General features: G+C 47.8%; 1 protein-coding gene across 4 annotated transcripts in view; it reads right to left on the reverse strand.

Moving 5' to 3' along the window:
• The window catches only part of ZFPM1 (zinc finger protein, FOG family member 1), a 135690-nt gene extending 124496 nt beyond the window's left edge, over window positions 1–11194 (reverse strand). For 2 of the 4 annotated variants that reach the window (XM_050922586.1, XM_050922584.1), the window contains exon 1: window positions 10889–11194. In XM_050922586.1, coding sequence (XP_050778543.1) covers window positions 10889–11027 — 139 coding nt within the window. In that variant the 5' untranslated portion in view covers window positions 11028–11194. Of the gene's footprint in view, window positions 1–8401; window positions 8586–10888 lie in introns of all 4 variants that reach the window. The other 2 variants (XM_050922590.1, XM_050922589.1) reach the window with 2 other exon arrangements.
• Window positions 11195–16102: the final 4908 nt, after the last annotated feature.

Consider the following 16102-nt stretch of genomic DNA (forward strand, 5'->3'; position numbering starts at 1 on the left):
ACGTTGTGATTAAATGGAGTTCTTGTTTGCAATCAGGAATCACATACACAAGCTGCTGGGGCTCTGTGAATCAGAGGCAGTTTGCCACCTGTGCGGATGCAGTCTGAATTGGATCAGATTTCCCTTGTCTCTTGCTTATTTTAGTGCTTAGATTTTTGTCGAGCCTACTTTCTGTGCGCTCAGGCATCAGGCTGGGGAGCTCTGCTCTGTTCCCAGCTCTGTCAGTAACTGCCTTCATGGAATGGGGCAAGTCACTCCCTCTCTCTGTTTCAAGTCCCTATGTGCAAAATGGGAATTACAATTCCTGACTTCACAGGGGTGTTAGGAGAATTAATCCATTCATGCCCTCTCTGCAGAGAGCAGGGATAGCCTGTATCAAGTTACCTTCTCTGCATAAGGTGACCAGATGGCAAATGTGAAACATCGGGACAGGGGCAGGGCGGTAATCAGTGCCTATATAAGAAAAAGCCTCAAATAATGGGACTGTCCCAATAAAATCGGGACATCTGGTCACCCTATCTCTGCATAATCAGGACTGCAATGTCCTGGGGGGAAAATATCACTTTTTTCCACCTCCTGGCTGATCAGCTGGCAACTTGTGTAGGTGAGAGAAACCAGGGCCTCGTCCAGCAATGCCAATGGGCTTTGGATCTGGGGCAACAGAATCTTGAATTTTGGCCCGCAGTGGACCTCCAGTTCATCCAGAGGGCAGCCTGCCACAGCTAAAGGGTTCTAACAACCCAGAGCGCAAGCTGACTATTGCTCCTTGCCAATGGCTGGTGAGCTCAATGACAAGGGATTTCTCTTGATCTCTCAAGGGAGAAACAATGACAAGCAACTATTACGACTGTGGGCATTTGGTTTAAAGGGAAAGCACCACTGGGCGTGTTTGTAGGTGCAAGTCCATAGCAGCTCTGTCTCCCAGCAAGTGGCTATCACTGTCGCACCACTAGGCCCCCTGCTTTAGATGCAAGACAAGTGAGTGAGAAATTCTTTATGGGACGTGAAAGATATAGGGGGGCAGGTGAGAAAATACGAGAGGCCTCCTTCTTCCAGCCCTGGAGGTGAAAGGCTGCACAGTGAAATAGGGCGGAGCCAACGTATAGTCTGAGAATCCCTTTGGTGATCACCAGGAGAGATCGGACGTCAGACAAAAAAAAAATCAATGCGAGCGCGTCCTCCCCATGGGCCCTGGGAGCCGCCCAAAGCCAGATCCGCTGCTCTAACTCGCCAAATGATATGACATGCCACCTCTCTGGCATCATCCCTGCTGAGCTCCTGCCACAGAACCAAAAAAGAATGGGTGCTTTGGCATTCCATGAGACAGGTTCTGCCACCGGCACCGCACAGCTAAAACCCTGTGTGAAGAAATGGGCTATGCCCAATTGCAGTCAGTTTCTTCCACTTTCAGTGTAACTAAGTAAACACCAGGTGGGCATAATAGAGGCGCATTACTGATAACTGTGATGTTAAGACAGGAGGAGAGTCCAACAGCTGGTCTGCAATACTCCTGAGTTACTCTAGTGACTTCTTAGGAAGAACTAAGCAGTTGCCAATTTTATTAATTTGTTCAAGCAGAGGAGAATATTTTCTCTTCAGACAGAGACGTTCTGGACAGGCTGTACTAAGAATCACGAGTGGGGCAGTGACTGGTGCCAAAGGGAAAAATTAGGGCTGTCGATTAATTGCAGTTAACTCATGTGATTAATGCAAAAAAATTAATCACGATTAATCACAATTTCAGTCGCACTGTTAAACAGAATACCAATTAAAATGTACTCAATAATTTTTGGACTTTTTCTACATTTTCAAATATATTGATTTCAATTAGAACAGAATACAAAGTATATACTGCTCACTTTATATTATTTTTTATTACAAATATTTGCACTGTAAAAATGATAACCAAAAGAAGCAATATTTTTCAATTCACTTCATACACATAAAAAGAGATGGCACTAGTGTATTTGTAACTTACATAACTGCACTCAAAAACAAAACAATGCAAAACTTTTGAGCCCACAAGTCCACTCAGTCCTACTTCTTGTTCAGCCAATTGCTAAGACAAACTAGTTTGTTTATGGGAGATAATGCTGCCCACTTCTTATTTACAACGTCACCAGAGAGCGAGAACAGGCATTTGCATGGGACTTTTGTAGCCAGCATTGCAAGATATCTACATGCCAGATACGCTAAACAGTCGTATGCCCCTTCACGCTTCGGCCACCATTCCAGAGAACATGCTTCCATGCTGATGATGCTCGTTAAAAATTAATGCATCAATTAAATTTGTGACTGAACTGCTTGAGGGAGAATTGTACGTCCCCTGCTCTGTTTTACCCACATTCTGCCAGATATTTCATGTTATAGCAGTCTTGGATGATGACTCAGCCCATGTTGTTCATTTTAAGAACATTTATGCTGAAGATTTGACAAACACACAAAGATACCAGTGTGAGATTTCTAAAGATAGCTACAGCACTCCACCCAAGGTTTAAGAATCCGAAGTGCCTTCCAAAATCAGAGGGACAAGGTGTGGAACACGCTTTCAGAAGTCTTAAAAGAGCAACACTCTGATGCAGAAAGTACAGAACCTGAGCCACCAAAAAAGAAAATCAACCTTCTGCTGGTGGCATTTGACGCTGATGATGAAAATGAACATGCGTCGATCCGCACTGCTTTGGATCGTTATCGAGCAGAACCGATCATCAGCACGGACATGTCCTCTGGAATGGTGGTTGAAGGGCCATATGAATTTTTAGCACATCTGGCATGTAAATATCTCGTGACCTCAGCTACAAAAGTGCCATGAGAACGCCTGTTCTCACTTTCAAGTGACCTTGTGAACAAGAAGCGGGCAGCATTATCTCCTGCAAATGTAAACAAACTTGTTTGTCTGAGCAATTGGCTGGACAAGAAGTAGGACTGAGTGGACTTATAGGCGCTCAAGTTTTACATTGTTTTATTTTTGAATGCAGTTATGTAACACTAGATCTACATTTGTAAGTTACACGTTCATGATAAAGAGATAGCACTAGAGTACTTGTATGAAATGAATTGAAAAATACTGCTTCTTTTGTTTATCATTTTTACAGTGCAAGTATTTGTAATTGAAAATAATAAAGTGAGTAGCGTACACTTTGTATTTTGTGTTGCAATTGAAATCAATATATTTGAAAATGTGGAAAACATCCAAAAATATTTAAATAAATGGTGTTCTATTATTGTTTAACTGCACAATTAATCGTGACTAATTTTGACAGCCCTAGAAAAAAATCCATTCACAAAACGTGGCAGTGGAGCAACCCAGCGAGGACACTAGGGGGACATGTTCTGATGGATCAGTGTGATCTGCGGCACATGAGCTGTCAGAGATGGAAGATACTGCATGGCTAAAGGAGTTGAAAATCGAGGCAGATGAACATAAGACACTCCAAGAAACTTGGAAGGAAGTGCTCCCTGTCATTGGTGGGTTTGTTTTACAGCACCAAGAGGGTTCAAAGAGAAATCAAATCCCCCTGATGCTGGATACTCTGCAATCTAAGGCTGGATTAGTGCCCCGCTTTTATAGATGGGGAAGGGATGTGCAAGGAGACTATAGATTTGCTCATCACACAAGGAATTTGTGGCAGAACAGAGAATTTTGATCCAGACCCAACAAGTCCAAGTCCGGTAGCTTAACCACAAGGCCACCCTCCCTCATGCCTTTTCATATCACAAATGGGAAACAGCAGGTTACCAAGGGCGGCAAGCGCCTGCGGAAGAAACGAGGGGGGATTTGAGAGAAGAGCATGCGCCGGCACTTGGCACTTTAGGATGCAGACAGAGGGGACAGCATGGAAACAGGGTGAGAAAAGCATGAGGTGGAACAGTTTCATCGGCAGGAAATAACCACCAATGGCTTTCACAAGGACGATTCTTTTCTGGGGCAGATGGGTCGTAGCATTCAGGGATGCCATCAACAGTACTGGGACTGGCTTGCTGCCATAGAAACGGCAGGTAAGTTGTGTAGTCAAGGACAAGGCAATCCACTCCAGGCCTTCCTCCCCTTTAAACAGAGGTGAAAGTAAGCCGGTTCGGTCCAGTCCGGCTTGGCTTACCGGCAAGAGCTGGTACACTGTGCCGGACCCGAACAGCTTCCGCAGGCTGGCGATTTAAAGGGCTCAGGGCTCCCCGCACCAGCTGGAGCCCAGGTCCCTTTAAATTGCCTCCTGAGTCTCGCTGCCAGAGCCCTACGGTAGCGGCAGTAGGGTTCCGGTGGTGATTTAAAGGGCCCAGGGCTTCACTGCAGTAGCCAGAGCCCCGGGCCCTTTAAATCACCCCTGAGTGTCGGGGCTCCCAGCTGCCTCTGCAGCTGGTAGCTCCGGGGGTGATTTAAAGGCCCCGGGGCTCCCAGCCACAGCCCCGGGGCCTTTAAATCTTGTTTTAAGGGCCCCGCCTTGTCCGGTTGAGGCCCCGCCCCTCCCAAGGACTCCAGCGTACTGGTAAGTCCTTTAACTTACTTTCACCCCTGCCTTCAAAACCTCTTTTTACCACCCTCTTCCCAGGAGGCAACGAGACCTGGGGGGAGACGCTGAAGGGATGATCTGCACTGAGACGCACCAAGTTGCACATGGAGAGAAGAGCGATTAGATGGGCGATTTTAAAGTGCCCACGAGGGTGCTACAGGCCACATTACAGAGGCAGCCTCTGCTCTGTACACGAACAGTCCAAGTTTCAGGCACGGGGGGACGAAGGGTGGGCAGGTGGAACAGCAACGGGAGCTATGGAATTCCCTGTTCAGACACATGCAAGACAAAGCGGTTCTGCCACGTGTGTTGTCTTTACTAGAAGCTAGCAGGGGCGGGATTTTCCAGGCATGTGTATTGCCTAGGGCTGCTCCCACTGGAGCCAGCAGGGGCTTTACCCTCACTAGGAGCCCAACCAGGCCAGCACTGAGGCTTTCGGAAAATCCCTCCCCATGTGCTATTGGCTCACTTCCTGCAGGGGCACAAAAGGGATTGAAACAAGAGGGGCGGGGCAGGCCTGAAAGGAGGCGGAGACCCAGCTGTGGGAGCAGTCCGTGAGGCTGGCATCACTGGGCAGCAGAAGCAGCTCAGAGCGATGCAACCGAGGGGTTCAGCTGGGTCTGAAGGGGAGGGCAAAGAGTGAAATTGGATGCCACAAGAGAAAGGGAGGTGGTGATTGCGGGACTGACAGGCTTAGGAGAACGTTTTCATGGCTGCATTCTGGGCGGGGGCGCAATCTCAAGGGAAGGCACGGATTACAGGCACAGCGTGGCAGTTTAGTGGCAACAGCGGGGAGCCTGGGTTGCGTCAGCAACGGTGCCTCTAACTCGCTGTGTTCCAGGTCACACATCACACCACGGCCAATTCACCTTCCCCGGTAGCCATGAAGCACGTGGCACAAACAAAGCCCCCAGGTCCCGGGAGAAGAGGAGTTACAGGAGAGGGCAGAGTATCGCTGTTTCACAAGACAAGGGGCGTAGCACCTCCTGCATATACCTCAGCTGGTACAGATCAGTTTCGCTTCACTGACTTCAGTGGTGCGATGCCGATTCACACCAACCAACGTCCCGGCCCAGAGTTATTTGATGGGGAGACAAAGAAAATAAGATGACGGGGGGCTGGGGGGAGCTTCCGTTACCTAACAGTAATGACAGAATTCACTGAGGACACTTCTCACGCCAGTGGCCATTTGCGTCATGTTTAGCATTTACGCTCAGTTACACATGATAAATTAAGTAACGCTACTTACATAATATCCAGCAGAGGGTCCCAGAATGCTCTGCAAGCATTCAGTAAGCCTCACAACAGCCTCCAGGGAGATGAGGTTTTATTTGCCCCATTTGTGAAAAGGGGAAAAAGAGGCACAGAGGAGAAGCAATGTACCCAAGATCAGAGTGAACCAGCGGCAGAGCTGGGGAAAGAACCCAGGTGTCCTCTGCATTAGTCCCCCAACGCCTTGCTAATTGGGGCCAGTAGAATGGCACAGAAGTGTAGAAGCGTCAGAGAAGCACAAGAACTGAACACACTAACTCAGATAGAAAACAGACAGAGTAAGAGAGGCAGGCGGGAGGATCAAAAGCCATGGGGTTAAAGCAGTGGAACTAAAAATAGACTCCAGTCTGGCTACTATAATCATTACAAGCAGTTCGCTTCCATTTTCCAGAACAAGCTATCGTACGTGTGAATGTGTTTATCGGGGAAGGCCCAGTCCTGCAAATCCTCGCTCACAGGAGTAATCCTTACTAGTCTGTAAGGAATCTTTCCTCATGCAAGTGAAGATCGACTGTCAGGGCTGAGTGTAAGAGCCCACTCCTGCTAGCTCCCAGTAATCACACCCACTTCAGCAGGGTAACTTGTCTGGGGCCACAGGAACCCTAATGAGTAATGCAGCCTGCATTCTCCATACGCCAATGCTCCCCCATCAAATGAAAAAACCCACCAGATTACATCACTTGACACCACTAATAGAGTTCGGGCCGAGGCCCTATTCCCCAAGCTTTACTCACTGGGTCTGGCTCTTATTTGTATCCCACTGAAGTCAGTGGAGATACTTGCATCGTTCCTTACTCACGTGAGGGTCTGCAGAATTAGGCTCATGAATTTTATCTAGGCCAACCAAATGAAACACGCACACAAAACACTCAGCCCAGAACAGGCTCAGTCTAAACAACGTAGAACATACTTGCTATCTGGCACCATCTCTTAGCAATTAAAGAATATCCACAAAAATATATATGATTGTGCTGGATTTTTTTCCTTTTAACATTTTTGCTACATGTAGCGGAGCGGCCTGGGAGATAGCGATCAAAAAAAGAAAAAGTAAGTCAGCCTTCTTCAAACTCATGCAACATCTGTAACTGATAAAAAAGACACCAAACGAGAAATCTTCTAAATTAAACTTATTTTTTTCCTACACAAGCACTCCATAAAGTAAGTGTAAATGCAGGCCACCCTCCCCCACCATCAGATAATTAAAAACCAGCCTTAATCATATTTGCAATGGAACAAATTGTTGGAGCCCTTTCGCCTCCTCTTTTCAGTGTTTGTTATTGTAGCAAATCCTGCTCCAGTCTGGTTGGTAGAGATAAGAAGCCCTTATCTTACTTGGCAATCTTTATCAGTATGGAGATCAGGCCCCAGAGCTTATCAGGAATTCAGATCTACTTAGCCCAGAGTAAACCAGAAAGGGAAAAAACAGGCAGGCCCATGCAACGACTGTGAGAATTGTCACTTCAAGCTAATGTAAAAAAAAAAATAATAATAATAAAAAAAAAAAGACACACACAGCCACATCAGCAGCATGAGATCAATCTCCTTGTTTATCAGTTTCCCTCATCTAAAAAGCCAGAACTGTAACTACGTGAACATGCAGCTGCCAAAAGATTCACTCATTTTATATATGTGCCCACACTCCCATGTTTGAAGTTAATAAATGTAACAGGCTATCTAGGTTTGAGATCAGCTGCCTGCCTCTTATCAGCCATTCACATCTATCTAACAGCAGAACAAAAGACATACAGAAAAGAAAGAGCAGGCAGCTGCATCTCAGCTTGCTGTAATTTCATAGCCTTTGATAAATACTGATGGCGGGGGAGGGAGGGAGGGAAATACAGCCTTCATCACTAATGGAATCAGATTAATTACCTGATCTGCTGCCACCCACCCCAAAATCTAGCAGTCACAGGCACAGAGGGCCAGCAACTCAAGCAGCACTCAGCAGAAGGATTCTCCATAACATTAAATATATAATGCACAGGGCATTGTCATCAACTATCTGAAATAGCATCAGTTCCTAGTTACAATCAACTTTTTTAATGCCTTAACTCCACATGTCATCTAAGCATAAACCAGGCCAGAACTACCAGGGGGAATAACGAAAGCAGACATCCCGAGTGCCTTTCTCCAGAGCCTCCAGTAGAGCAATTCTAACCAATGCTTCACAGGGTACCTGCCACTAGCCACTTTTCCCAGAGTGTTATGCTGCAAGCCATGAGGCTGTAGCGTTTTGGCCCTTCCTGTCAGCTCCGGACTGGCAGGCCAAGGACGCGGTTGTTCGCACTGTAGGATTTAAGGAGCTTGTTAAATTAAAAAGCATTCAGCACTAAAACACACACACAACAGTTGGTTAAACATAGTCCAGCATCTGATCTTTGTCTTATCACTTTTGGCAATCACACACGCTCCCCGAGATCTCCCTTCTGAGCTATCTGCATTTCACATCAAGCTGAAAAAAGTAGAACAGAGAAGCACAGAGGAAAAATAAAATAAGCAGCTAAGAATCTGGGGGAGGATTTAATGCTTCAGCTGAGACGATGTAAGTATAGACTTTATGGAAACGGGTCCCATTTGCACATTATAGGAGTCTAGTTACCAGCCCCCTGATTCATGCATACTTGTCCCTCCTCAGGAGAGTGCAGTACAGGCAGCAGAAAGCCGCTCTCGCAGCACTAGACATCTCTAATGACGGTTTTCATCTTGACACATACAGGAAGGGTTCCAAGCTTTCAGCTTTTAATCAGTTTTGGCCATCACCATCAGCCTGAGATCAGCCTCCCACTTTATCATTTCTTCATATCTCTGAAGAAAGCAGAAGAGGAAGGAGATAGACCAGCCTTCAGTACAGCTAATACATTCAGAACGCTGCCCATCCTGGCAAACATCACAATCCATCTTAAGATCACCTTTTACTCCCTTATTAAGCAGAGTACGTCTTGCAGAGGTGACAAGAAAGGAGCTGAGAACAAATGCACAACAGTGGTTCACCGAGACCTAACAACTCATGCAGACAAACTGGATGGAAAGTTTAAAATAAAGTCTGGCAACAGATCTATGCTGGAGGACGAATTTGCGTGCTGTTAATATGTACCCTCCTCAGTGGAGTCTTGGCAGATCTGAAGGGCACTCACTTCCTGTCACAAACGAGTGCGGATCCCACATACTGAAATACTTATCAAGAAAAAGATCAGCATTGTTATTTCAGCAGCTGAGTGTTCAATGCAGAGGTGCTGCCACTAGCTTCTATAGTCACTTCAGCTAATTAAAATGGGATGGTTACACAGGAGCCCAGCCATTTGATTAATGCCACCAAGAAGGTGATATTTCTTGACCAGCAATGTTTGCAAAAAGAAAGCAACAGAAGTTGGATGAAACTTTTTTTTTTTTTAAAAAGGCAGACAGAAGTTGAAAGTCACTATTTTTACCTTCCAGAGCTGTAAAGGTCTGGTTCAGCCTTATCAGCAGAATCACCCCAGGCAGGCAAACAGGTAGATGCAACACAGTATTGCAATTATTTCAAGAGAAAGATAAAGCAATATTATCACATGATGGCCAAGTTTATCCCCAACATCTCTGCCTTATCACTAGTTTAGATCAGGAGAAAAGAAAAAAGTCACTAAACTAGTCAGTGGAAAAGTTCCAGCAGTTTATAGAATTTCCCAAGAATATGCAACAATAATCTCTTTCATCTTTGCCAGACCTGAAATCAGATTCTCCTTGGTTGATCAGTTTGGATCTCGGGAAGAATGATAATCCAGAGGCAGTATCATCAGCCAGGGGAAACTTGGACAGAGCCAGAAATACAAAGCAACTTAATGGCAGTCTCTACCCGGCTTTTGTCAGAACATTTATCAGTTCTCCCAAATCTTATTGTGGTTGCAGAACGAGTTGGGATGGACAGGGGCTCCCCACAGTAAAATGGACGGGGGTGGGGGGGAATAACCAGGGCACATTTTGGTCACAAGGTTTGCAAAGGCATTTTAAAAAGCAATATGCATAGCACAGTGAGCAGATGTGCGATAAGATGATCCCAGTTAAAGATCTCCAAATACTTTGCATCACATTTTTCAAAAGTTCTCCTCCATGAGGCTTTTTTAATGCAATGGATGTGAGTCAAACACAGATAAGATCACAATTTCAGACCGTCCCGACAGAGCGATCTTATCAGGATGGGACTTGCTGAATGGAATATTTTAAAGCTTTATCTCAGCTCTGATCAGTGGCGGCTGTATCAGGCTGAAACATCTCTGTGGAAGGAGAGAGAGGGGAAGGGGAAGGAGAAAGGTGCGGGGGGTGGGGGTGACACTGAAAGAATATAAATAGGCACCCGGGACACAAACTTCTGTAACCATATGCAGAAATCCTGACCAGCCTAATTGGACCCCGCAGTGCCAGCAGCAAGCACACACACACACACACACACACCTACCCACCCACCAGCTCTGCCCTCTGTGGATATTAGATTACAGGTCCCTGTGCAAACAGCCAGCCCTGCAGCACACCAACAGCACCCACGGGTGGGAGGCAAGAGGTGATGTGGAGAATGCAGGACGCCCAGAGGAGCGCAGAAAATGCATCGGAGGGGAGGAAAGTGACAGACTAGACCCGAGCAGCTGCCTGACAGACACACTAGGGACCAGCCCCATCGGAGCCGCCTCTCCTAAATTCGCCTCCTGACTGTCAGGGCTGTTGCCGCTCCGCTTGTTAGAGGCTTGGAAATCTCGTGGTTTAAAGATCCCAAACACTGACCCCCCCAGCTCTACACTGGGCAGGAGGAGAACAGGCTCCCTTTGCCCAGGGAAGTGAATCAGGGGCATGGTCCGTGTTGGAGAGTCTGGACTGGCTGGAGGTGGGAAACAGACCAGCGGGCGGAAGAGAGATCCAGGGGCACTCGCAGCTGGGGTGGGGAACGACGACTCTGGGCTAGGATTCCCTTTGCAGGGGACTGGGAAGGGGCAAGGATCCAGCTGTATTGGCAGCTGGTGACTGGGGGGAGGGGCGACCCAGGGTCACTAACAGCTGGTGGCTGGGCGGGAGGGGAAGGGGCGACCCAGGGGGCACAAACTGGGGGCCCCGGGACTCAGGCGGGGGAGTTTGGCACTCACGTTTGATCTGCCTGGGGTTGCTCTGTTTCCTCCTGGACATTGCTCGGCAGTCAGCGCGCCCGGTCCCTCCTCCGGCTGCTCGGACGGCGGCAGGTCGGTGGCAACGCGGGAGGGTGGCAGGCAGGCACCCGGCTCTCATGCCCGCCAGGCGCTCCCAGGGCTGGGGAGGGAGGGAGGGTTCGGACCCCGGCGCGGGGAGACGGGCCCCGGGCTCCCAGCTTGTGTCTCGGCACCGTCCCGCTGGCGGGGAGGGCGGGAACCCGGGCTCCCACCGGCGGCCACTAGGGTCCGACTCGGTTTTTCTCAATGGAACCTGAAATGTATCAAACCCGCTGAACGTTCCATTCGGGGCGGGGCTTTCCCCGGCCGCTCGGAACGGCGGCCGCCCATAGGCTGCTGCCCTCCCGCTGGGCACGCCCACCGGATGGGGTGGACGCGCTGTGGCGGGGTGGGCGGGCTCCGGGGCCAGGCGAAGCGGGAGTCCTGGAGCCCGAGCGGAGGGGATGCGCCAGGGGAGGAGAGGCGGGGAAACGGGGGAGCAAATCGGGCAATTTACCCCAGGACCCGCAGGGGCCCCCACAAGAATATAATATTTTATAGTATTGCAATTTTTTTATGGAAGGCCCCCCCCCAAATTGCTTTGCCCCAGGCCCCCTGAATCCTCTGGGGGGGCCCCTGGGCAAGCTGCCAGGGAGTCTGGGCCATGGGAGAAAGTGTGCTGGGTGCCTAGGCTAGGAAGCTGCAGGTGCCCTTGGGATGGGAGTTTAGGGAGTTTCAGGGTGTCCCCCCCCCCAACAGCAGTGACAGTGGAGTTTAACAGCAAGGGCAAAATAGCCCATGATGCATGAACTAACTGGCACCACCATACACAAAAGAATACATGACACCCCTCCCATCTTGTTATAACCCTTGTCCTCTGTCCCTGTCCCCTTCCTTTCTCATCAGCCTCCATCATCTAATACTTGGATTGTCAACTCTTCGCAGTAAGTCCTATGGCCCAGATTCCATTTAAATCAATGGGCGATAGGTGTAAATAGCTTCTGGGTTCTGGACCTACGTCTGTCTGGAACCTCCAAGCAATGCTGGTACTTTGGGGCTAACTTTTCAGCCGTGGTTACAAAAATTGGGCGGTTGAGTGACTAGGAGCAGTTAATGTTCAAGGAGGCCAGAACATTTGTGGAGTCAAAGGTAAAGCACGCCAGCCAAATTCTGCTCTGTTACACTTGTGCAATCTTACTGAAAGCAGTGGGGTCCCACAGAGGGGGAGGCTGGACTTGGCCCACTCTTCAGCTTCAAGCTCCTTAAATCCCTCCAATTTTTGACAATCTTATTTTCACTCGGTAAACATTTTGCTTTAGAAGCAGAAAGCTGCCAGGGCTGCAGTGCCGCGGGAGCCCCGAATTCTCACCGGTGGTGCTGCTTTCTGACATTGCAAGGACGAGTTTGCCAAGAGTTTGTTCTCCATCTGTCCCGCCTTTGCAGACTGCATCGTTTTTGTCTCAGATCAGTTGTTTATGTGCCATTGTTCAGAATTCAGTTATATCATCCAAGCCTTAAGGGCTGTGAACTACTGTAGGCTTGTCTCTGCCTCTCCCACAGATTTATCCGCGCAATAGCCGTGGGAGGTAAGGAAGCACTATTGCTTTCATTGTACACATGGGAAACTGAGGCATGGCAAGGCACCGTTACTTGTTCAAAGTCACACAGTGATCAGTGGCAGAGGTGGGAACAGAATGCAAGAATTCTGGCTCCTAGGCCCTGATCAAACCACTCGATCAAGTGAGGTTTTAGCCCGGCAAATAGGAAACCATATTTTCTATAACTCACTTTAGCTTTAGAAAAGGAAAGGTTAAAAAAACCTGGGTATGTTTAGTCTTCAGAAAAGAAGACTGAGGGCGGACCCTCGAAAGAGACTTCAAATATATTACGGGCTGTTCTAAGGAGGGCTGTGATCAATTGTTCACATGTCCACTGAGAGCAGGACAAGAAGTAATGGGTTTAATTGCAGTAAGAGAGATTTGGGTTAGATTTAGGACAAACTTTCTAACTAGAAAGATAGTTACGCTCTGGAACAGGCTTCCAAAGGAGGTTGTGGAATCCCCATAATTGGAGGATTTTAAGAACAGGTGGGACAAACACCTGTCAGGGATGATCTAGATTTACTTGGTCCTGCCTCAGCGTCAGGGGCTGGACTTGGTGATTTCTCGAGGCCCCTTCCAGCTTGACATTTCTGTGATTCTATGAAACAAACCTCCCCAAAGCCCTAAGCATACGTATAATACAATTTAAAACCACATTTAAAAAAAATTCAGTCCAGCCACTGCCTACATCCCTTATCCTTTTCTGATTATTCCCATATCCAGCAATTACCCTTTTCAGTTTACTGTGTCTCTCTGCAAATGACCCCAAATACACCTAGAGGTTGGAAAAATAAAATTCTGTTGCACAGGGAAAAAACGTCAGGGTCTGCTCATTGTGTGAGCCTTCTGTTGCAACAGGATGCACAAGGGGAAAGTGACCAATTACCTCCTAAAACACATGGCAAAGTAACTGCAGGCTGAGCCCAGATGTTAATTTGTTCCCAGAGCTCAAATGCCAATGCTGTCCGGAAATAGCTGTGAACTGGGTTAGAGAGCATTCTGGGTAATGGGCATGCAAATGAGCACCCGGTGCATCCCATTTCCCTTTGAAATTCCTGTCCCTGGCATTGCTGCTTGCAAGCAGCCTTTGAACTGGTGTTAAATTCAGCCTATTCAACAGATATGTTTTGAGGGCCTTTTGGGAGTCATCATGTCAATCATCAGAGAGGTTGGCTCCTGGCTTTTGGGGTATATAGGGTACAGCTATGCGCGCAATGGTAATCTTGGAGCAGATGACAGGGTATGTGGATTCCTGGCATTATCGGAGAGGTAGTGAAGGACTGTAGTCACTGCTATCTCCATCCAGCATGCAAATGCTCAGCACAGCAAGACTTGCTGACATTGATGAACGCTCTTTTTTTTTTTAAGGGTTTTTAATTAACATCCTGTTTCAATAATGAGTTTTAAGCACCACATGATTCCAGGAAAGACGTCAAGCTTGCCATGAGGATGTCAAAATAAATTAAGTTAGGAATTAGGAAGAGTTCCAAGGGGTGGCGGGAGATCTTGCTGTGGAAAATGGTTCACTGCCACTGCAGTTGTCAATTCTGCTACCAAATTGGTAGGGGCCAGTCACCCTAAGCAGCCTGGGTAGCACATAGTGTTTGTTTATATTATTCTGCACATTTCAATTCAGTTTCTTGTCTTGCTGGTTGTAGGTTCCCATTAAACTGTAGGGCTGATAGATCTCCTTCCCGTTCAGGCAGGCGCTGTGGTCTCGATCCTGCCACAACTTACACACAGCAGTGGGGCTACTCATGTGTGTCGAGTTGAGCACATGTGTAAAACTTTGCAAGATTGGGGCCCATGTGAACTTCTCACATGTGGGACTCGATTGGCCTCTGCACCAGCTCATTATCAATCAGACTTAACGCCGTCAAAGGCGGGGGCGTGAGGTATAATGGCGAAAGGGAGAGGAGAATCAGGCCCATCCTCTTTAGAAAATTCTATTTAGCATCTTTACTTTGTATCAGAAGGGGCTAGAATCTCTCTACAGCCGCGGTGTCAGACCTTCAGAGCTCCATGGTGAAGGTAAGGAGCATACTGGAAGGATAGAAGCCCAATTGGCAGTGGCCAATTTCCATATACATTTAGATAATTTCAGAAATAAATGCACAAAGGTAATATTTATTTACTGAGCACCTCACCTGGTTGCTTATGCTTGTGTCTTCCCTGACAGACGATGAGAGAAATTGCTTGGTTGAGTACAACAGAAACAGAAACCACGCAGCTGCTGAGGTTTGAGCTCCTACAGCAGTATGACAGAGAGAGAGAGAGAGAAAGGGGAATACCTTCATTAATTGGGGAAAAGTCTGGGTTCCACAGACAATACAGCAAATGCACATAGACCATGGACCAAATTCAGTACACACCCTGGTGTAAATACAGTGTAACTTCACTTCCACCAGTGCAAAGTGAACGCAGAAAGCGTGTCGCTTATCTATATTTTCCTTTTCACATAGACACGAAACTCTTCCACTTTCGGAACTGTTTTGGTTCAGTCACAACAACCTGAGAAAACACGAGTGACCTTAACCAAGGATGAGGACAAGGCTGAGGTTAATCAGATACAAAGTGCTGGCTCTGGGGCAGAAATGCAGGGAGAAATGGCTTGAAGGAATCTGTGCTGTTTGGACTGTCACAGCATGGGCCGTGAGTGAAGGGAGGGCCAGCTGGGGGGCGAAGGTGAGCGTAAGACTGGGTTTCCATTAGACCTTCTGCCGTTGTTTTGGCCCGGATCCTGCTAAGACTTGTGCACGTGTTTAACTTTACTACTTGGAGTGGACCCATTGATTTCACTGTGCCCACTCATGGGAGTCAAGTTAAGCATGTCTTTGCAGGCTTGGAGCCTTGCTGCCTTCTCACCCATGAGTGTATATTAATTGGAGGTTGGAAGGCTAAACATTTGCCCTACTGGTCATTCTGAACCTGTTTTAAAATCCAGGCAGTGTAGCTTTTCTTTCCAAAAATAACCACTTCCTTGTTACTGTTGGGGGCTTGTTCTTTGTGTTAAATCAATGGCAGCCGTATCGATGAGCAACCCTATCGTAACAAAACAGCCACAGAGCTCTGCCGTCAGCAGCATCCCTACAAAAACAAAGCACAATGTGGAGCCCAGCATGCAGGAACAATGCTGTAGTTGTGAATCAACGTGCACGGCCCCGGGCTTGTGGGCGACCCTACAATAACGAACCAGTCCTCAAATCCTCAACCAGCGTGAATACGTCCCAGTACTCACAAGCAACCCAACAATGACAACCCAGAGCATGTCGCCTGGTACTCCCGAGAGCAACCCTGCAATACCAAACCAGTGAACATGCACCATGGAGGCAAACACACCCTGACATAATGAACCAGGTTTTAGTCCTTAGAATTGTACATTCCTTGCCAGGGGCCTTTTAATTGGCCCAGCTCACTTTTGGAGTCACACCAAGGCCTATCAGATCCCCAAGGCCTATGAATCTGCAGCTGCTTTGGACAAGTGCCTCTTACCAGAGCCAAAGTCCAGATCCTGGAGGTTCTGCACGACTGTGATAGATGCCTTCCAACCCCTTGTGTTCCCAAACCACTCTAA

Source organism: Gopherus flavomarginatus, chromosome 14 (assembly GCF_025201925.1).
Source record: "Gopherus flavomarginatus isolate rGopFla2 chromosome 14, rGopFla2.mat.asm, whole genome shotgun sequence".
Classification (NCBI taxonomy): Eukaryota; Metazoa; Chordata; order Testudines; family Testudinidae; genus Gopherus; species Gopherus flavomarginatus.